Here is a 23,620-nt window from a genome sequence, read left to right as displayed (position 1 = left end):
TTGTCCAACTGGGCTGCATAAGCGGGCGGCTGGTTTGATGACTGTAGTGGGTAGAAAGCCTCAGAAAGTTTAGATAACAGAGAAAGTGTGCGACACAAAAAGAGCAGACAGCCCGTAGAATGAACGCCACCAGAGAGGAAAGAGGCCTGAGCCCATCTGAGGGAGGAGGCCTCAAAAAAGGAGGTTTGACTGTCTTATTTGTCTCACTGCTACTGGAAGGACCACGCCCAGACCTCTAGCACACACACTCACATACACACACACAAACAGGAAGCACTTCTGTCGGGCAGCCAACAGGGTTTCCTTCGGTTGAGGGAAGACTAGCACTGCTCACACTGCTTGTGTTTTCCCCCTTCCTCTCCTTTTCCCCTCATCCTGTTTTTCTGTTGTTTTATCTATTCTTAGCCATCACCCCATTACCCTGCCGCGTTTCCTTCGCTTCTCATCTTTCTCAGTGTTTACTCCTCCTTTAAACTTCTCCATATCCCTCTGCCATTTTTTCTTCCCCTCTTCCGCTCTCTTTAACCTTCCATTCCTCGCTTCCTCTTCACCACAGAAAACATCCCTCCTCCTGTTATTGTTATTATCTAGAAGGGGTGACTGGATCCGAGTTATGCATGCATGCTGCGTGCCCCACCCTTGGCCTCCTCCTAACACACACACCCACACCCACTCAACTCACCGCAGCTACTAACCCCAAAACACCCACACGCTTTGTTGTTTCTTCTGCTGCCACTGGCCTGAGACGAAAGACAGGGAGCGGATGGTGCAGTCATACCCCGCTTGGTATGACTGCAACGAACGCTGGCCATTGATCGGTACCTCTACCCTGCCCCTTTGACCCATCAGAACTCAAACAACTAGATCACACGATTATCTTTTAAACACAGGATAGTGCCACATCAAAACCATGAAAAGGCTCCCAAGTCATGTTTATGTTCCGATCATAATCCACAAATACACAACTGGATGAAACAGTTTTAAATCAGTAACATAGCTCTCCACAGCTTCATAGCTTTCCACAAAACCTGTTTTCGCACATGCAGCTCTGAATGGAGATGCAAACGTCTGATGCAGTCAGATCAGACAACACTCAACCTTCCAGCTCCCTGATTAAAACTATCTGTGTTGTCTTACAGCATCAGTTTGTGCCCATATGAAAATAACAGTGGAGGAATTTTGGCCCACTAGTCTTTCAGGAGTTGTTTTAATTCAGCCACACTGAAACGGCCTGTTTCAGGTCATGCCAAAGCATCCCAACTGGATTTAAGTCCACGATGTGATGCTGCACACCCCAACATAACAAATATTTTCATTTCCTTTATGTCCTTTTTGGTCAGCAGTGGTTTTCCCATGGATGCCAATGTTTCCTGGTCTTTTTCTAATCGTTGAATCATGAACTCTGACCCTAACTGAGGAAAGTGAGGCCTGCAGTTCTTTAGCAGTTGTTCTGTTGTGACGTCCGAGAGTCATCAATACACTCTTGAAGTAACTTTCGTATGCTAGACCTTCCTGAGAAGGTTGGACTATAATGGCTCTCACTGAGTCCCAAAACCTTAAGAATGGTTTTGCAAACCTGTCCAGACTGATAAATGGCAGCAACTTTGTTTCTCAGCCATTTGTTTAGATCATGGCATGTGTTACTTTATAAGATCTTTTCCTATTTCACTTTGTCAAACAGTTTCAGCTTTATTTAAGTCATTTCTTGATTCATCGGGTCTGTCAGTAATCAGGCCTGAGCGTGAAATTAAACTCATTAACATGTGATTAATCACAGTTAATTCATGATTTAACAAGGAGGGAAATTTCAAATAGCTGTTTTTGCCTTAATAAATAAAATCATAATTTTAAAAACTGTATTTTGCATTTACTTGGGTTGCCTTTGTCTAATATTAAAGAAGAAGAAGAAAATGGATGGATGGATCTGAGACATTTAAGTTTGTAAAACATGCAAAAATAAAAAATAGAAATCACAGCACTGTAAATGCATGAAAGTACAAATTTATTTGCAGGACATGAAGGATTTGGTTCATACATAATCCTCTTCAACTTCTTTCTTTTCTGTTGTCTTAGTTGAATTCCAGGGATGTCAAACTCGTTTTACATTGTGGACGCACAAAGCCCACTTTGATTTTAAATGAGTCGCACCAGTGAAACTCCCTCCATCAATGCAAGGACGTTTAACTACAGATTTATCTCCAGAGATATCTTAAAATAAAGAAGTGCAATTTATACTTTATGTCTCAGTTTTTCTTTCTGATAAAGAAACTGAGCTGTATTAAAGAAAGAAATCAGTACGACTACTTGGGCTAAAATTGTAAGAAATGAATGTGTGAAATTACATTAATAGCATTATTTCTAGTAGCTCACTGCCCAGACTGTTCTGCAATTATAAAGCTGAAAGTTTTTAATTCACAGAAAATAGCTTTTTTCCCCCACTTGGAACACATTGCAAAAAAACAACAACATACATTTTCATGGTAGATATTAAAAAAAGAAAGGGTTTTCTTCTGTCATTTAATTGTTTATCTATTACTTAATTTCTTTGGTGTAGTGTGTGGTGAAAGATGGCCATGAGGGAGGAAAAGATGTAAAACCTACTAAAATAAAGTTAAATTCACAAGATTTATATTGTTCAGTGGGCCAGACTGATCTCTGTGCTGGGCCAGTTCTGGCCCCCGGGCCTTGTGTTTGACATCTCCGATTTAGCCCACATGCAAGACCCAAAGGTTTTGAAACCTTGACTAAGGTTTCTTGTGTATGCACACATAATCTTTGACCCATATGTCCCACAGGCTTTAAAACAAGGTAGCACAATTTATCGCACCTTTATTACCATCAGTCGGTTCCTTTAAAACACACTGTTCACAGTAGTAATCTGAATATGAAATGGATTGAGCTTGTGTATCTATACTTTGATTTCCTTCTATTTGTTTCCATTTACTGACTAACATCACGCTTATTTTATGATCTGCTTATGAGCACATGAATGCACACACACAGGAATGAGAGCACTCAGGCCTGGGAAACTTTCTCTGCATCCTTTTCCTCTCTGCTGGGTTTTACAACAATTATGGTCCTACAGGAAGGTGGGCAAGCTGACTATACATTCCTCAACAACTTCACACACAAAGACACACAAAGACACACAGATGCAACAGCAATTTGATCCGCACACACTCAGTACTGATGATGGTATTCTCACTGAGTGGGAAAATACTTTAAGCTGTTTCTAAGTGGTGCAAATAAGCCCTGAGAGGTCAGCTTCACCACGGTGCAGTGATGTCTCAGAGGAGCACCAGCAGCCCTGAGATCTTTAGAACAAATTGCAGGTTCATGTTCACAGGTCATTTGTTACCGTGCTGGCATTAAGAGAAATTTAAATCTGATTAAAGAATCACACGACTGTCAAGACCTTTGCTTTGCTACAACCCACTTTCTGAAAGCTTCTCCAACAGTTTTCCATATTTCTCCATTAGAGCAAACCAACAAAAGTGTGTGCGTCTTAAAAACAGGCTCTCCAGTGGCCTCGCTTTGTTTCTCACACCTCACCTATGGTATCCCATTACTGAACTGTATGAAGCCGTGTGCCACTGATGTCCCATCTCATTTGATATTTGATACCAGTATTACTGTTTCTCTAGTTAATCCCATTCCTTTGAAAGGATTAAGGCACTGTACACAAACAGCTTTTAAGATCTTCGCCTTTTTATTGTTTGAGATAAGACATAAAAACAGCCTCAAGGGTTACCTGTTAATCCACCTCTCAGATGTAAGATGGAAGCGTCTCATTTACTGCTTGTTTGATGGCTTCATGCTGTTCATTTTGTGTAATAGTAAAACAGGTTTTCCAGAGATTAAGCCGAGGCTGGTGACGGACGAAACTGACAAATGAAACGTCAGACACATTCCAAACCTCTTCATTCCTCCCTCTCTAAATCCCCATTCATTTACCTCCTGCATCCTTTGGACAAATACTCCTGACAGCTCATTCACTAAGCAGTTTGTTCAGAGAAATTAGATTCCTCCTCTTCTTTCACCGTGTCTTTCCCATCCTCTTAACTGCCAAAGTCCTCCCCTCTAATCCTTGTCGAGTTACGTTCCTGGAGCCGGAGGTTGCGGCCATCTGAGAGGAGAGGAGATGAGTTAGAGAAGAGGAAACTGTAAACTGACATTTTTGTGCCATATTCTGCTGCTACCTCGGAGCCAGCTGGTATTTCCCTCTGTTGTTATACGCTCGACCTCTGGGCTTCGGGGGGCGTCTTGTGTTCTGATTTCCTCGATCGTGGTCGTCAGGATAAAATGAGTGAAAATGACGACCTCCTTCGCTGTGTCCTCCTCTCGCCCACGGCCCTCTTCGAGCTTCTGTTTCTTCCTCTCGCTCCCTCCGTCCCCGTCCACGCCAATGGCCACCCGTCGTCTCCTCTCTTTTCCTCCAACACGTACCATCACTGGGAGCCCAACCTGAGGGTAAGACACAAATCTCCGTACACCGTGCTTCTGTAACATCCAAAAATGCAGCAAACAGGTTTTAGACACATTCAGTCCAGAGATTTGGACGTGCGAGTTATTAATTCATTAAATTGCTTCGAATGATTCTTGGTCACTGGAGGGCATTAACAAAACTCTTGCATTTTATCACCTTTTATGTTGTTTGAACGAATTTGAGAACAGTTACCGTTTACCTCATTTTATAATTCACAGACTGTATCCAAAAAATGGATGAGCCCACAGTGACATGATGTACTCTTTTGAAGCCATGAGCTGCACATTTCAGCTGCTGATGTCTAACTTTCTTATATGGTAGCAGGCTGGAAATCTGACCCCACCCTGGGTCACTCAGGCTAACCATATGTGTTTTGGGAGGCAATCACCATATCAGATTGTCTCTATATGATTAAAGCAATCACTTAAATGATGTGATTGGAAGTCTAGTGTAGAAAATAGTTTAGAAATCAGTAAGTTGTGTGTTTTTAGCAAATGAATAAGAGCTTAAAATAAGAGTGAAGAAAGGTCCAGAGTCTTTATGACTCCATGACTGTACAAAAGATGTACAAAAAATATTTTTATTAGAATATTATATGAGCTACATTAGCATGATACTTCATTTTTAATAACATGGTTCTCTTTGATACTGGCAGATATAAAGCAACTCAACTGAGCCTGGAATGAAAGTTATCAGTTAACTCACCTGGTGGAGCAGGTGAGCATGTACCACAAGGCTGAAAGCAGCCAAAAGGGTTTGAGTCTGACTGCATGTCTTCCCCCTCTCCCAGTTTTCCTGTCTAATCTCCACTGTTCTATCACATAAAAAAGAAAAAAAAACCTCTCAAATAAAACATATAAATAAATGGGACCACAAAAGAAACATCATGTTGTACTAAAAATACTTTATAGAGTTTATTGAGACCATAAACCCATGAGGAAAGTGTCATGAGGAGGAGGGCCATTTACTTGTAGACTTCTAAACAATTAGACTGAGAGGAGGAGCTCCTTGGGAATGGCTTCTTTTTTTTTCAGATCCAGAGACGACGATCTTTCATATACATTCTGTGTTTTAATAAGAGTTTATTTAGAGTCTGTGATAGGACTTTACTGAAACCAGTAAATGATAATAACTTTGACTAATAATGGAAATCAGCAGTCTTAAATGTAAATGTTAATCAGTTCAAACTGTATCAACATTCGTCTCGTCCTCTCTCAAACATACACAGATATCCATCTTGCCTTTCAAGTCTTCCCACAATTATGTGACAACAGCCCACAAAACAGCAAAAATTAAAAATTTCAGACAGGACGCACGCAATCATCAAGTTTGCATTAACTGTGTCGACAGCCGAATTATGATAGGACAGAATACTTTCATCGCACTGAGAGTTTGCTTTCCTTACAAATAACAAAACATCCCCAGAGCAGCTTTTTATTGCTGCACGACTGATTATGAAATTGATCTGCTGGCAGGAACAGTTTCTCTGGGTGTGTTCAGCTGCCACTAAAATCTATTGTTGGATTCACAGAAGCCTGGGACTTGCCATACACTTAAGAAACTCTGACAGATGTGGAACGTTTTATGCCAATTACAAAGTACTCAAAATAAAACATCAAGTCCAACTTTAGAGTTTACCAAACGGGAGCGGCGCATTTGGCTAAATCAGACCGCCATCTTCACATCCATCCAGTGCCTGAATGTGAAGGTGCAGAAAAAGAGTATGTAACACATGCCATGAGCACGAGAGTAATGTGTCAGTGAGGCCACAAGGACCACAATCTTTTTAAAGGTGTTGTATGTCTTGCAGAAAAAAGGAGGAGCTAAAGAAGGGAAACATTAGAGGTTAGGGTAAATATTTTATTGCAAATATGTGCAGCTCTGATAAGAATGCATGAAAATAAGGTTGTTTACAATTACATCTTGTCTTTTTGAACAGATATAAGCTGGAGAGACGTGGAAGAGGAGCTACACTGGATTCACTGGCGGAGTGTAATTGGGAGGGCAGGCGGGCTGAGGAGATATTTGCTGAGGAGACTAAACATCAGGCCTGATTCAAACAAAAACCAAACCCGGGTCCTCAACGATACCACATAGCGCCACCGCTACTCTCACGCACATGCATACTCTCTCTGCGGACACACACACACACACACACACACACACACTCATTTCCCCACAGCTCTGTAGTAATGATCAGTGTCTGTGTCTGGCAGAAATGAAACACTGAGGTATAAAGAGTGTATAGCCTTCCATCTATAAAACCAGAAACATCCTCATGAGACCCACAAGGGTTGACTTGGGCAGAAAGCAGACAGTTCGGCGCAAACTGGAGGATCTGTGCCAACATGGCATTCAGCGCAACGGTCGCAAAAGGTTTATAAGTCACAGGGTTGAAGAGAAACTGCGGGTTCATATTTCATAAGCTACCGCTAAGTCGGCTTTTGTGATGGGGTCTGCAAACTCCAGGCAAGAGGTGAAGTGCAGTGAACACACTGCAGTCAAGACCGTCATATAACGATGCATTAATGCTCCTTCATGACAAAACAGGAGGCGTGTGAAAAGGTTCAAGAAACAGCAAAGGGTTTTGAAGAGTCTGGAAGCTGGAAGAAAACTACCCCACTGATAGAAGTTAAGATGATGAATAGAAAAAGTAAAACAGAGGGGAACAACCGAGGGGAAGGGGAGCAGAAAGAGGGGAGAGACAGACGAGAGGAGTCTGTAATCAGTTGTTGTGAGTCTTAAAATAGAGCTCTCCCAGCCTATAAACAGAAACCCACTATTACTAGTGCACTGACAAAGCAAGTCTCGGATCCAAGCGTGTGTGTGTGTGCGCGTGCAAATGAGCACGGCGGTATGTGATGAGGCCGCAGCACACATGGAGCTCATTACAGCATGGCCCTCTGGGTAATGTGGTTCCATGAGGGCCCCAAAGAACTACAACCGCAGATCAACTGTCAGATTAAAATGATGCTTCTCTGTTCAGCTCCAGGAGGATTTTTTATTAGTTTTTCATGTGAGCTCGCAGACAGATTGCACCCATCGGATCACTAGGGGCCTCTTCAGCACTCGATACTTTTGGACAGTGATTAGCTTAAAATATAAAAACAACTGAAGCGTAAAAAATAATAGAGACATCGTGGCATCTCTTTTTGGGGCTTCTTTCTTTTCTTTTCTTTTTTGTTTTGTTTCCAGAGTAGACGCAGATACGGGAAACACATGAAAAGAAAATTGGTCTGATGTGCAACAAAGGTCCCCAGCATAGCACAGAGGACATTATGGTTAAATGGTATGCATCTGAACCACGAGGTTACCAGAGCACACCAGAAACACTATAATATTCAGTCAGAAGGGTTTTCTCTTTCTGATCCTCATTTAGGATGGTCTTTAGATCAAACATCTTTTTCCAAAGAGTCATGGATCAAATGGGAGCAAAATTATACAGCACGAAAACAACACACACAAAGTGAATGGTAAGGGCAAAAAAAGTCGACGACTTATTACAATAATTTATTTCCCCACATTTCTATCCCAGGACTGTCTACAGAAGCAACAGCCTTAAATTATTTTGTACTGTATCTCAGCGTAGCTTCTCAGCTCTCCCTGAAACCACTTTAGCGCTTCTACCTTTAACCTAACTCTCTTCTGACTGGCTGCCCCTCATTAACACAAGGTTTAAACAGCAGATGTAAAAGTGCTTTTGTGCTCACATCCAGAGATGAGATGATCATATTGAGGATATCTGCTCTCTTTTATAATGAGCTGTCAGGCCAGGGGCATTACTTATGCGTACGTTGACAGTAGAAGCCCATGTTTGATGCACAAACAAGGAAAGGCACAGTAAGCTCCATTTGTGTTAAAATCAACTTCTCTACACCAGCACACAGCACAACTCCACCCCTTTGGCCTGGTAGGCCTTAAACCTCCTAACCAAAAGACTGAGAACAAAGAACCTGTAAGTTAAGAAGACTGTTTAACATTAAATCTGATTGCCATGCAATGTAAATAGATATTTCCTGACTTAAATGTATAGTAGTTATACGAGAGCTCTGTATTAACTTTAAATAAATAGAAATCCTATGATGGTGGATGCATTAGTGACGTAAATTGACATTCTAATCTCTTCAGTCCTTTCAGTAGCATGATAGCACTGTGACTTGGTTTGGTCCTTAATTGTAATTCTTTTTGTTCTTATTTGAATGTGTTGAGAAAATCATGCATGCATTCATCTGTTAAATCTACTAAATCATCATTGTCATAATAAATATTTTGGAACCACTCGCGTTTAAATGTGCACACCACATCAGCTGTTCTGTGAGCCAGCGCTACCAACATCAGTGTACTTTCTACAGTTTGTATTCTGCTGTGATATAACAGCACAAAACAAGGCCAAGTGCGCGTTTCCGTTTGATTTTAACTCTTCAATTATCGCTTTCAGAGCAGACTAAGTGTTTGGGAAGCTGACAAATAAAGCTAAAGTGTTAAGAAATACTAATACCACAGACCAGCACAAAAAGAGACAAAGCAACTTAAACCATCATCATCATCTGAACATGCAGAACGCATATTCAGATAATTTTTTATGCTTCAGACAAATTATGCAACATGTTTACAGGGAAACGTTGTACCAAAAGGTCCTAAAGAAGAGAAAGAGTTGATGGAAACTTTAAGTGACGAGCCAGTATTCACATGTACAGAGATAATCAGATAAAAGCAGGTATCAAGTGTGTGTGTCTCACCCGAGTGTCTGTCTCTGTATCCGGTTTGTATTGTGGTTTTAGGACGTGACTGTGGTGCGTTGGGTCTGGACTGCAGGACTCTGCCTCTCTTGTTGCAAGTTTCTGTAAGTTTCTCCCTTAACTGGAGGAACAGAGACAGGCTGGACGACTGGGAGAAAGAGACAAACGTAAGATTACACACCCACAGATTAAGTTACTTATCACTACCAAAGACATTCGTTTGAATTAATAAACAGAAGCAAAACCAGACTAGCTGGAATAGCTTCTTTCTCCCTCTGAAGTCTTGACACATTCATAAATGCCCCATTTTTCTTGTCCCATCTCCACTCACATCGTGGTCCAGCAGCTCAGTTTTCTCTGTGCCGCTGTGTGCCAGCAGGTACTTTGAGTGGAACAGCCGTCCATCGAAGCTGTGCCAGGGCATTAGAGCAGCGCTGGGCAGCGGGCAGCCGCTGGCACAGTTAGCACCCAGCAGGTGGCTCAGCCCTCGGACGTACAGAGATCCCAACTGCACCGCACGACTCGAAAACAAAGGCAGCTGAAAACAAAAAAATCATTTGGTTGTATATTTAGACTGTGTAACTTCTTTACAGTAAAATCAAATATTTTGCTACAGGCCATTGTCAGTCACCTAATAGATACCGATGACACAAACACAACTCTTTACAATCCTGCCAGTGGGTTGAGTTTGAGCTTACCACATGTAGGAGAAGACTTTTTTTCAGCACAAAGAGAGACTTGTTTGATGTTGATTATTTCCCTTTTTAAATGCAAAAATCACCTGTCTAGTATTTAAGAGCTTTTAATCGCTCTTTGACTGTCAAATGCTGCTAACATCAATAGATAAATATAAACTGAGATCAACTGCAGCACTGATTGTCGCATTAGTGTCTTTTCTGAACTGCAGCAGATTTAAAAGTCCTGCTGCACAGAGCCATCTGTTCCTTCAATGTGTTTAGCGTCACTGTCCGCAACAAATTCCTGAACATTGTTGTCTCCCAACCCCAATTTGCACAAACATATCTGCTCTGCACTGACTCATAAATCAGAAAATTAAAATACTCCTCAGGCCACCCACTTCACTGTTACTTCACTTGGTTTCCTCGTGCTCACTGCCAGATGACAGTGAAGCATCTCTGTATATCTTCCTATTTGTTGGCTGCATGTGATGGTGAAACTTCTTTGCTTAGTTGGACTCAAATTGGCTTTTAAACTAAGACCATAATTACATTCTTTTCTGGATATAACTATGCTTGAGGACATTTTGAATGATGAGGATGAACAAAGTAAAATGAAAACAGGAGATATCTCAGAGTGAACCTGCTCTTATACTGCAGCAAACAAGAGTAAATCTCGCCATTTACTTTTCAAAAGTCTTCACCCTTCCCTCATTTCTTTATATTTAGCCAGAAAATTGGGAAATAGGTGCAGCCAGGTCTCCGGGCTTCATGAAGGACATTCAAAGCTCCTTTTTTGGATTTTGGCTGCCCTTTTCTGTCAGGATGAGCCCACACTGCATCAATAATGTTTAAACGCCGGGCATGCCCCAGCCTTTCTTTCCTGCTTCCCTTCCTTAAGAATTGCTTCTTGACAGCCACACTTCTACTGAGACCATTTGTGATGAAATCCGAGAAATATGATTCAGTTTATCTGGAAGTTGCATGCTCCACCAAGCATGCATCAATTCATTTCTGGTGATCCTTCAGTAGACACTAGATGGATCAGCTGATGGATCATACCTCTCAGGTATTTGCTAAATTTTTCTTAAAGGCATGACCTTCAGGTCATTTACGATACTGCAGCAATTTCTTTTGCATTCCACTTGTGTGGTTTCCTCAATTTTTTTGCACATCAGGCTCAGATATGCCAACTTTTCTGTTAGCAGCTCTTTGGGAATCAGCTTATTGATGATTTTTATCACTTTCAAACTGTTATGTGTTATTTTAAAAAAGAAAAAACCATAATAACTGGAATAAATTGTGTTTTTTATGACAGCCTGTTGGTATCAAAGTGGCTAAAGATACTATTAAAAATTGTTTTTTTGGTCAGTCTTCTGTGTGTAGACACATTGGTTCATCCTTTGAGTTGCACGACTTCTTATGCTTGAATCATTCGTAGGTCATTGAAAACAAAATAAAAGCCATTCCTCTGCAAACAGCCAGAGGGCTAGACAAAGGGAAACTTTGTAACACCACTTAATAAAAATTCTAGAAAGTCTGTCTCCTTGGAAGCAAAACATCAATAAATGATGCACTCAAGACTTTTGCACGGTGCTGTAAATGCCCTAATAAAGATAAGATTCTCCTGAGTAAATAATAAAAAAAATCAGGCAAATTTATAATATATCTTACAGCTGTTTTGTGTAACTGAGAGAACAAAAACAAACTGCGGGAGAAGAATAAAGAATAAGAGGAGGATGAAGAAGTGGAGCACAAGCTGATTGTAACAGCAGGCAGATGTTCTGTGTGTGTGTCTGCTCTCACCTGTCCCTCAGATAGCACTGATAACAGTGATTACGTGTACACAGACACACACATACACTCATCCCTGCCTGCCACCTGCTTCCAGTCAAACACAGCTTCACCTTCTGAAAACAATGAAATACTGGACAGACACACAAGCCTGAAGGCACACACAGACACAAAGACAGAAAAGAGATACAGAGCAACACGAGGGAGAGAGAAAGAGTGGTCGAGTGCAAAAAGGATAAGAACGTGAGAACACACACACACACAAAAGACAGAGAGACAAAGACAGAAATGTGTGTGTGCATGTGTGTGTCCAGTGGGGCGGAGTGTGCATGGTGTAAATAGCTCCATGTGGTGAGCGTCAGCCAGGACAGACAGGCGACTGTCGCCAGCTTACTCTCTGTCGCACACACAAACACACACGCCAAAATCACTGTCCCATGGGGAGGAATGTTGCAACACAACCAACGCATCCAAAAACCTATGACCCACAGCCCCTCTCTCCTACACACACACTGGGTGACACTTTTCCCACAAACAGACACTTCTCTCTCATAAATTAATCTTTTAATAAAGAAAATCTTTGTGATTTACTTCCTGCTGTGATGTGTGATGTATGTGAATCTGTGCAAACACACACACACACAGATATGAACTTGCAAAAATGAATACCATACGCACATCAATAACAATTTGTCTGTTTGTGTTTATGTGCGTATTTAATCCGTACACTAGTCACTCAGTTAAAACCCCTCCTGCAGCTCTGAACCTCTCCCATACGACATATTCAAATCAACGCCCAGCCCTAATTATTGTGTAGAAAACAGATGAGCAGCACAAATACAAATTACTATACATAAGTATGGTAATTAAGCAGTAAAAATAAATGGGGCTACAAAGAGGCAGCAAACACAACGGTCGTTTTCCCAGAGAATGGAAATGCACAGCTGACTCTCAGATGCTCGCATCTGAGAGAATTCACAAGTCCCACGATGCCCCTTCACTGAAGACTGAAATTATAAAGTAGTAGTATCCACTGCTTTGTTAATACATGTCTGATGAGGACTTTGGTTCACTCTGTTTTTATACCAATCTGTTCTAAAAATGTATCGTTCTTAATCATCTCAGATTTAAAGCTAAACTATTTTGCTTTTCCTGTGCAATAAGCCATGTACTCATTGTTACAATGGTGAATATTTCTAATAAACAATAAGAAAACTCTTTAAACAATAAATTTGACAAGAAGAGTCAAGCAAAAATACCCTTGAACAGAGTGATTTGTCATTCTTGTGTCTGACTGTCTGTCATCTTGCATTAACATCAGCACAACAACTGTGCAGCAGGAGCTTCATGGCATGGGTTTCCAGCTGCATGCAAGCCTTACATCTCCAAGCACAATACCAAGCATAGGATGGAGTGGTGTACAGCACTCAGGTACTGAACTTTAGAGCAGTGGAAATGTGTTCTGTGGAGTGACAAATCACACGTTTTTATCTGGCATCTTCTTTTATCTGACAGACTAATCTGAGTTTGGTGAATGCCAGGAGAACATTACCTGTCTGACTGCACTGTGCCCAGTATAAAGTTTAATGGACGGTAGACAAGCAAGGTTCATGAAGACATGACTAGGCCACACAGAATCCTGTCCTCAAGCCCACTGAATACCTTTAGTAGAACAGATATTACGAGCAGGACCTCTCGTCCAACACCATTGTCTGACCTAATCAAATTTCTTCTGGTTGAATGGGGGAAAATTCCCACAGACACACTCCAAAATCTTGCAGAAACCCTTTCCAAAAGAGCGGAAGATGTAAGAGTTGCAAAATTGGATAAACTTCATACTGGGATAAACTCCATACTGATGCCTATGGATTTAGAATAGGATACCATAAAGCTCCTGTAGGTGTAATGTGTAAGTGGCCCATTACTTTTATCCATATAGTGTATTTATAAAATTTCAATGGTGGATGCTGGACTTAAACATGCCTAAAGTTTCAAACGATGATGTGAGTGTGTGTACAAATAATCCCTGTGAGCTAAAACCTCACACTTCACACTGCTCTGAGTGCTTTGGCTCTGTATGATGTCAAAGAGAGGAGATATTCTTATATGTACGTCAGACACAGGGGTTGAACCCAGGCCTAATCCAAGACAGGCATGGATTATTTTGACTCTGGTGCTGGGGATACTAGTATTTGAAAACCAAGTTTTGATCTTAAGACAATCCTGTGTAAATGAGAATCAGGGAGAGGATTTTAAAAATGAAAGTGTTTCTGGTGTGACCTTTGTGGGTCAGGTTCATGCTACCTAACCACAATGTCCTCTGCGCTATGTTGTGGACCTCTTTTCCTGCCTTTCCTCCATCTACTCTGCAAGCCTTCCAATTAAAATGCAAAAAAATAAAGCTGCCCAAACTGAGTGGCTTTTATAGTTTCAAAACTAAACAATGAAAGTAAACTTTAAAAATCCTGGACAATTAAATTGTTAGCTAAGCAAGTATAAACATTTTATATAAATTTAATTGCACAGAAATGCAAAAAAGAATAAATATCCACCAGTGTATGTGCGCTTTTAAGACATTCCTGACGACCGGATTTTAAAAATAAGGTTCAAAATTTCTATTTCCAACAACAACAACACCCTGCAGTTTATCATAACTGCTTATTTTTTCAAGGTTGTTGTATGCTTTCTTGGAAAGACCGTCAATCAGCAGCTTATTTATGTTTTCTCTCCACTTTCTCTCCACTTTCTATTAATGGAAACATTTTCAGAGCTGTGTTTACCCCAAGAGGACTTTGTTTACTGTAAACGTCAGCGAACATTGTCTTCTTGCAGCGGGATACACAATGTTTGGCTTCACCATTAAAAAAACGTGGGGGTGAAAATCTGAAAACAACTATAAAATATCAAAAGCATCTTTTACAAATGATCTAAATGCGTTTGTGACAGACCTCGATCTGTTGAAGCTCCTGAGAGGATTTCAGTCTCAGACACACAGCTTGACTCAGGTAGGAATCCACGTCTTCTAGAGATAAAGTTTGTACCTGAAAACATGCACACAAACCAAACACACAAGGGAAAATACATGGTTAGTCAGTTCAATCACATCCCAGTGTGTCTTCTTTGTGGGTCAGTTTGTTTTGTCTGCTCGCTGTGCAACAAGTCAACACAAAAAGAAACAATGGCGGCTACAGAGACAAGGCTGCCCAGTTGTGTGTACAAAACAAACAAACCCTGAAGTTATTTAAATAGAAGAGCGAGAGGGGAATGTGAATGCTGCAGTGATCAGACAACAGCTACTATTGTCTGTCATGCTGTCTGCTCATCTTTAATCATCTGCTCGTCTAGCCTCCTTCTAACAAGCTACTGTCCTGTCTGTCAGGGCCTTCATTCATTTAAATCGCTGCGAGCCAGCCAGCGCCTGACTGAAAACCAGTCTGAAAGGCTGCCTGTCGATTTTAGTATCAAAGCATTCAGCTCTGTCTCTCCAGGTGGAGCAAACATGAGGAAACAGTTACTACTATCTAAATAAGACTAAATCTATGACCGAATTTTTGGTGTTTTTCAGTTGGCGTGTGTTAAATGTATTAGAAAAAAAAAAAGAAAGCAGTACTCGAAGCATACTTTTAAGACAACAAATAACATGTTACACAAAAACAAGACATCTGAAAACAAGACATCTGAGCTTTTCTTTGAAAATGTATCTGTTAGAAACGCATTAATAAGTGATTCAAGTGTCTCTGAAAAAGAGTTAATAAAAGGTATAATTTATGTTTCCCTTCAATAACATGACGCACACACGGTTATCCTGTCACGCGATCCAATGTTGTGTTAAAGCTCAGTCAGAAGACGTCAATGCAAAATACCCAAACCAAAAGCACAAATCTTGGCTTCTTTCACATACGAATTAGTGATCACAGGGCATTACAACAGGATCAAAAGCAGCTCAGATTGATACACTCTTAGATTTACAATCAAAATACAGTAATACGAGTTCTGAGGTGGTTTGAGAATTGTCTCCTGAGTTATTCAAAGCCCTTGGATGGTTATCAGGACTTGTTGACGTAAGAGCTGAAGTTACAAAGGCCGGTGTCTGTGTCTAAACTGGGCCCCCAGTGGATGATAATGGTTACCGTCAAGCCATCAACAAGCGATGTTTGACTTTACATCACACGGTGACAAAAGAGCAGAATAATTGTTGTGTACGTGTTATAGATGTAAATCCCAAATCAAAAGCTGACTCGTACGTTAAACTGTCATCAAACATATTTGGTCTTTCATTTCTTTGTTTACATGAACCGCCAGCTGTAGGTATCATCCCCTTTCATCTAACAGCTTAACCGGAGCCCAAGCCAAACATGTGCCCTGACCAATAACAACCAAAAGAGGAAAGACCAATCATGCTGCAGATGCAATCATTTGTAAAGTACAGCTGTTAATATTATTTTTATGTTTTTTGGGGCAGAATCGATCAATATGACACCAGAGAAGACTGTAAAACATGTGTGACAAACAAAAAGCACCTCGATTTTTTCCTATGTACAAATAAAAATAAGTTACATTTGCTATTGATTCATTAATAATTAAATCACATCCTTTCCCCAGACAATCATACAAATATTTCTGATTTTTTTTCTCTTTAAATAACTTTAATTAACTTAATTAACTATTTTCATTCTCTGATCACCAGATAAACGCATCTACACTACCTGTAGGACTAAATATGTGACCAGGCAGAGAGCAGCCAGGAGAAAGTCTTCAATAACTCCATGCAGCTCCGAAAACTCAGGACAGCCAAAAATTGTAAGGAAGGCTGTCAGGCGAAGAGCAGCCACGTCAGGACCCGTGCTAAGCCATAACAAGTCCAGACTGGGTTGATCACCTACAGATTCGAGCAAAAGAGAAAAATACTATGGATTTTAGATGGAAAAATATGGCACAATATCTCTTTCATGTGTTAAACGTAACCAGAGCCAGCTTTTCAACGTGAGTCTTAAAGCCGCTGGTGCCTCAAGGCTAGTCTACAATGACTTTAATTACAGAGAAAACATAATTCCCAGGAAACAATCACTTATAACCACAGGACTCATTTGGTTGCTGCTTATTTGGGAGCAATTTAGTCCTATAGTGCATAAACCAAGAATCATGGACATAGTCGTCGTTTTATCATCTCAGGGATTAAAAAAAAAAAGCAAATAAAATCTTGTATTGGTGGTGTAACTGGACTGAAATCGTGTTTTATTTTGTGTCCAAAGATACAGAGATAAGTATATGAAAAACAGCAGGTACAGTACATGGCAGGCTGACTGGGAGAGGGTGGACTATATCAGGTTCCTTCAAAGGGTTTCCGGGGAAGACAAACCATTCCCTGATTGCTGGAGGGTCCTCAATCCTTCCTGAAAAAGCACAACATTGTCAGGGTTATGCTTGGATTAGATTTACTCGATTTTCTGAAAAGAACATCATCATTCTCCTCACTTTACATAAAAACTAACGGCACAAACTTCGCTGACGTGTGTGTGTCTGCACGGTTCGTAATCCCTTTGCCTCTCCACTGAAGATATATTTTTGATGTTGCCAGAATCTACATGCGTCTACCACAGACTATATATGAAGACAGACAAAGCCACTGTGAAATCACTCAGACCCAGATGTCTGCTGATTAATGTTAAATGAGACCTCAACAATACAGACTTAAAAACCAATCGGTAACCCCCTGGTAACTGGTTGCTAAGGAAAAGTATATATCCTGACTGGCAGGTGAAATCCGTTACAAAAAGGGTGCTGCACCAAAAACCTCCTTTTGACTGCTTTAGTCACTAGCAGATTGCTGCACTTGCCCACAGTTTGCATGGAAGACGTCAACAGTGGTGGATGCTGAAATTGCAGACTGTAAATGCTTGCAAACTAACCACGAAACAAAGGCAGTTTGTCTTCAAAATAAAAGTTGGGCCTCTGTATTACTGAGCAGACCATATTTATCAGATAATTACATTTAATTGATCAAAAAAAAAGACCAAAGGCACAAATATGAATGGAAAGTTCCAGCTTGGTGAGTTGGGAAAATAAGACCTGATAGACACTGGCTATCAACACGCCTCTTAGCCAAAGTGAGTATCCCTGTAACCTTTTAAGCAAAATCCAAATGATTATAATAAATAAATAACTCATTGCATAGTTCTAATAGGATAATAATATGTTGTTTTTTCTGGGTATTTTAACACTGGAGTCTATGGGGATTAAATTGCTGTTGGAGTCAGAGTCAAGTCACCAGTAGAAAAACTGTAGTTTTTGGCATTTCTTGTTGACTTTTTTCATTCGTGTATGCTTCTGTTCTCATTGTCTTATGTATTAACTGTTTTACCATTGTGACCAAGCAGAAGGAGGAGACCATAGATGAGTTGTCTGCAGGGCTTGTAGACGAGGGCCTGAGGCACTAACTCGGTGTCCTCCTCATCCTCCAGAGTGTTGCTACACTCAGTGACACCCACACACAAGACAGTGTAAACCATGAAACCCTCTGCTGCTACATGCTTCTCTCTACATGCCTGTGGAAAACCACACAGTAAAGAAACATTTATTCCAGTCTGCAGGGAGTTCTAAAGAACAAAATCACATATATGACTATAACATACCTTTAGGATTTCTGGGCTAACATATTTTTCAAAAGCAGAAGGAAGTGAGGAGATTTCACACAGCTCGGGACGTTTCTGTCCAGGTAGTGTGTATAAGCAAACGCCTTTCTTCAGTAGCTCTCTACGAGGAGTCGAGAGATTCAGAGACTGTGGGACCAGTTCAGCTTCCTCGTCCTCTGTACTCCACAGAGAGCTCACAAGCTGGGACACTGCTAGCACCACCTGCCCCTGCGGAGCACCATAATGTGGTGCAGGACTGTTTTTTCTGGGAACAATAAAATGAAGAATTTTAACTATGTTGGCTCATTGACAAACGCAAACAAGATGAGTATTTTTCTTTGCAGACAAAAATAAAGAGTAATGGGTTGGTACCGCATGTTGATATGTGTATAATAAAGAAGGATTTGGGCTTATTGAGGTAACTTCAGGTTTAACGTCACGTTTCTAGGGTTACCAAGGTGGCTCACCATGGTAACTTAATGCAGCAGACCTAACCTGCTTTGAAGCATGTTAAGCTGACAGTAAAGGATTAACAGATATGAAATACTGAACAACCAGTTCTGTTGAAAATAGCATCACCACTCACGGTCTTCCCACATGTTATTCCTTTTTTTATTTCACAGCTGGCTGGATGAAATTTTAGATCAATTTTGGACAACTGTTCATAACTGTGTGCCGAAAATCAAATATGAATGTAAAGTAAGTCTATGCATGCATTCTTTTTTCATATTTGCTCTTCTACTTGCATCATCCAACCGAAACCTGCCAGAGTTGCTGAGCCATGTGTTAATGATAGTGCTGTGATACTGATAAGTGCATTCATTCACACAGACTGCATTTTTCCGGCTTTCCTTCCTGGCCTCGAACAGACCAGACTTTATTAACAGTAACTCTTCCAGTTTCCCTGACCATAGTACATAAAGCCCACATACATTTTTAGAGCACTTTTTTTTTTTAACTGAAGCTCTGTTGCTCTTAATATTTTTATCAAATTATATTTTTATCCTTTGTACAATCAGTCACTCAGCTCCCTCTGGGCTTATACATTAGAGGGGAGCTAAGTCCATCCCATTCACGTGAACATGCTCAAAGATAAGTTAGGAAACCTTGGGATTACCACTTTCATGTGTCACTTTAGCCTGATTGCTGATGTTAGGGTAAGTGAAGCAAGATAAGGAAAAGATAACCTGAGTGGGCTGAACTTGCATTTAAGTGCAGGGCTGAGGTGTTGGAAAAACAAACTTGAACATGCTTATGATCTCAAAGTCCACAGGTTTCACACTTACTATTATTTTTAATAAGTGTGTATTTTTAAAACAGACACTGAAAAACAATCTGTCAAAGACAAGCTTAGAGAATGAAGTCATGGAATTCTTTAACATAAAAAGGGTATATTATGTAACTAAATGTAGCCAGCAACAAATATAGCTTTGATTTAGTAGTAAATAAGACTGAAAAATCCAATGTTCTATTAATTCTATTCAATACGGATGCAGATATGCACCTGTAAGCTGCCATCGCATTGTTCCTGACATCACGCATCTTCTCCTCTGACACCACATCATTACCCAGGAGACAGGCCAGCAGTGGTAGCTGGGTAACAGCCAGTCCAATGGTTTGGCAGAGCCTCTGTCGGTCGTACATGACAGTGGTGAGGCTGTTTATCCGCAGCTTTGCCACAGACAAATAAGGGGCACTTTAGAGATAAGGGTTAAAACAAAATGTTCCAATCAGACAGTTTGACCACATTTGTCAGTAAAATTAAGTTAATCTGCAATTATGAGATTGATTTTACAAACCTGTCATATATGATGAAGTCTGAATCCTCTCCCAGAATACCCATGCAGCCATGTTGGCGAGCATAGCTGGCAATCTCATAGTCTGCTTCCCGCACTGAGCAAAACACTTCCTGACCTAATGACCTGTAAAACAAAACAAAACAAATGTATAAGAACTAGAATTACTCGCTTTATAATTATGGTGCATATATTCTGTCCTGTCTTGCAAACAGACCGGAGAGCAAAGGGTGTGAATGTCGCCAATCCTGAGGGCAGACAAAAAAGCTCTCTACCCGGCTGATCTCCATGCTCTTTTATGTGACAAAATATCTTTGAAATCTCCCCGTTCACTCTGCGTCTCCTCTTCACCTGTAGACCAGAACCAAGGTTTTTTGTAGTCACGCAAAAATAAGAGAGCAATATAAAAAAAAATTATGATGTTTTTGAAGCAAATTTTGTGACTTAGCTACCCCTTGTACCACTGACAATTTGAGGTATGTAGAAACCTGCCAAGGTGTTATTTATTAAGGTTATTTTCTCACCCACTCTTGCCTCTTCTGCTCCTCCACTACTCCATCAAAGAAAAAGACCAGTCGGATGCCTGCAGACGTAAATGCCTCAACCCATCTCTTTAGGATATCCAAGTACTCCCTCCACTGGCCCCCACATGCCCAGTCCTTGCATGAATACCAGTGGCGCAAGCAAGCCATACCATCCACAACAAGTGTGGGGTCTGCAAGTAAGTGAAATCAAAATGTAACATACAGCAGACCTGCATGATAACCCAGACAATGATCACCATACACATAGTAGTACAGTAAACCAATATGGGAAAATAAAGTAGAAGCATATAAAAGTCATAATATATTTTCAAAGGAACATGAACATGTCCTGTTCTGTAAGTTTTAGAGATGCCATTAAAAGCACGGTTTTAGCTTCCACCAACTACACTGTACTGTGTTACAATCCACCGAATAAACATGCTTAAAGGCATAGCATATACTAAGTATGGGTTTAAAGAAAAGTGCTACCTTTTAAACTCCTAGCATTGCATGGCCTTTGTTTAGGTCTGTTGTTATGACTAGTAAGCAAAGGTGTACATATGACTACCACCAGAAAACAGCTAAAAATATCACAACTAATACTATACTATTAAAATTACTGTTAGGAAAACATGTACTTCAAATTAAGCTAAATATTTTTTCTGTCAGTAGGCCATAATTTTTACTACACATTTTCAAATACATCTGTAAGTACAAGCATGATAATAACTATTGTTACTACCATGTCACACCCTGAAATAAAGACTGAACAGGTGTAAACAGTATTTACTTGTGCATTGCTGAAGCAGTACTTTCATTAAACTGCACGCACCTGACCACCACCTATGTTGTTGAAGTGTTCTCTCTGTCTCGTTTACAAGCCACAGATTTTTGTTAGTTTTTTAAATAGATGTTTTATTTTGCTTTTTTTAAACATTAAGAACATTAAAAACTGATGATTAGGCAAAGGCCAGAAGAAACTATTTCCTTCAGCCAAAAGCTAAAAGAAAATCTCTCTATATATAATCATAGGAGCATTTCCAAGCCAGCAATGTTGGAGCAAGTTGGCTTATTTTAATAATTAAAGTTATTATGACTTTTTTCCTCAATCACTATCTTGTGGGTGTTTCAGTCCTTAGTTTTTAGTTACGGTTTTCCTTGCAGCTGCCATTGGCTTTGATCATTTGGATAAACATCTCCTTTAAATTGACTCAAATATAAGAGCACACACAATGGTGGAATTATATAACAGAAGACCAAAGGATCTTCCAAGAATGGTTGCACTATTTTGCAGGGAACTGACTTTTATACCCCTCGATCTCTATTCTGGGACTTGCTCCAGAGCAAGTTAGGTTTGCAGTATAAGTTACCATGGTGATCTACCTATGTAAGAAGTGATTCCCCTTTGTAGTACTAGTACTGCTTCGCAGTATGGGAGTTTGGTCATCCACGGCCCACTTGTGTTTTTAACAATCTTGGATTTCCTGGTGTCTTCCTGGATTTGTTAAGTCTCCATCTCTGAGTTAGGGTGATTATGGCTTATTATAGGCTCATTATTATTATGTTATTCCAGTTTTGGGTTGGTTTGTTTTTGGTTGTCTCTTGTCCAATGTGTCTTGTATTTGGTTTTACTTTCGCTGTCTCACTGATACGTTTAACCTGTTTCTTGTTACCCACCTATTTCCAATCTCCTTGTTATCCCACAGTTTGTTCTGTCTGTATTTATACCCCTTGTATTTCAGTTAAACTATGTTGTGTACTACTGCTGTTTTTGTGTACGTTTCGCTGGTCCCTTGTCATTTTTAATTTGGTTGCCTGGATGTCAGGACTCTGTTTTTCCTCTGTTTTTGGACTTTATCAGCCATAATAAAGGGTTAGTTTTTTTCTTTTCAAGTCTGTCTCTGAAGTCTGTGTTTGGATCTTCCACCTTTGCTCTACTCCAAAAAAACATAACACCCTTAAATAGAGAACCACTGCTTTAACAGGTTAATAAAGCCAAATATTGTACACACATCTGAAAAGCTGAGAGCTGAAAAGCTGTTTCCTCACATTACTTTACATAATCATGCACACCAGTGGAGAAAGCTGGAGCTTCTGGGGGGTCTACTAATATTACCATTTCATGAATGACACAGAGCCACCGTCACACTGGCTGCACACAGAAATAAACTCAACTGCTGGTGTGAGGTGCGGTTGCGGAGGCCTGCTGCTGTCTGGCCATCTCTCTCAGGTTCACTGTCACACAGGCTTCTGGACAGCAGCGGTCCATGAAGTACTGTAGACCCTTCACGCCCATTCCTATTGAGCAGAAACACACAGGGAGCTACGGGAGGATGCATATCACGTCTTTCCAAATAGCGTGTACTTTAACATTTAATTGGGTGGATCTGTTTTGGTGTAACACCGTCACTGTGGGGAGTTGATTTTAATGAGTACTGACACGAATGCTAACTGTTAGCTTCGCTTTTAGCCCCGTTTCGTGCCGTTGCCAGCAAACTCGTATCACGGATGATACGTCACAGCAAATGCTACTACAACTACTCTAGTATCGCTTCACATGGCAAAAAAAGAAAAAAAAACTCACTTTGAAATGTCGCTGGACACTGAGCAGCATTGGTCCCTGTTGTGTTTACTTGGTGTAAATTCAAACTACTTCCTATAATCTACGCGTGGCGTCATCACGTTACAAAACAACACGCACGTGCTCGGCGCATGGAGACCACCGCGCATTCATTAAAACAAAGAGCGTGCAGAGACAAAAAAAATAAAAACGTGGCACGGCGCTTCTTACTAGCGAACATCCTGAATGTCATGAATGAGAATGAGCCTTTGTGTTTGTGTGGGCTCGTAAGACTTCACTCCAGCACAGGATCAGAGGAGGGCTAATTGCTCTCCTGGAGAGTGGGCAGTCTTTTGCTGAAAGCCATTAGGTCTACCTTCTCCACACAAAGCGCCCCCGGTACCTTCCACTC

At 40.6% G+C, this 23,620-nt stretch overlaps 1 protein-coding gene across 3 annotated transcripts; it reads right to left on the bottom strand.

Annotated features, from left to right (window-relative positions):
* Positions 1–3,355: 3,355 nt before the first annotated feature.
* Positions 3,356–23,323, bottom strand: fam120b (family with sequence similarity 120 member B). 3 transcript variants are annotated; one of them, XM_006779954.3, is made up of 15 exons: positions 23,233–23,323; positions 22,824–22,946; positions 20,649–20,839; positions 20,342–20,475; positions 20,128–20,250; positions 19,833–20,024; positions 18,329–18,593; positions 18,058–18,241; positions 16,988–17,089; positions 16,403–16,575; positions 14,645–14,737; positions 9,557–9,763; positions 9,226–9,373; positions 4,200–4,464; positions 3,357–4,126 (listed from the first exon to the last, which is right to left on the bottom strand). In XM_006779954.3, the coding sequence occupies exons 2-15, from the start codon at positions 22,942–22,944 to the stop codon at positions 4,096–4,098; spliced, it is 2,229 nt and encodes a 742-aa protein (XP_006780017.1). In that variant the 5' UTR covers positions 22,945–22,946; positions 23,233–23,323; the 3' UTR covers positions 3,357–4,095. The 3 variants fall into 3 exon arrangements, with proteins under 3 accessions (XP_087693075.1, XP_035761207.1, XP_006780017.1); XM_087836949.1 differs by lacking the exon at positions 22,824–22,946 and having other exon boundaries at positions 3,356–4,126; positions 23,233–23,317; XM_035905314.2 differs by lacking the exon at positions 23,233–23,323 and having other exon boundaries at positions 3,356–4,126; positions 22,765–22,905.
* Between the last annotated feature and the right edge of the window lie 297 nt (positions 23,324–23,620).

This window comes from Neolamprologus brichardi, chromosome 1 (genome assembly GCF_056152115.1).
Source record: "Neolamprologus brichardi isolate AB-2024 chromosome 1, ASM5615211v1, whole genome shotgun sequence".
Classification (NCBI taxonomy): Eukaryota; Metazoa; Chordata; class Actinopteri; order Cichliformes; family Cichlidae; genus Neolamprologus; species Neolamprologus brichardi.
Note: the sequence above shows the minus strand (reverse complement) of the source record. Positions and strands in the feature narration are given on the sequence as shown.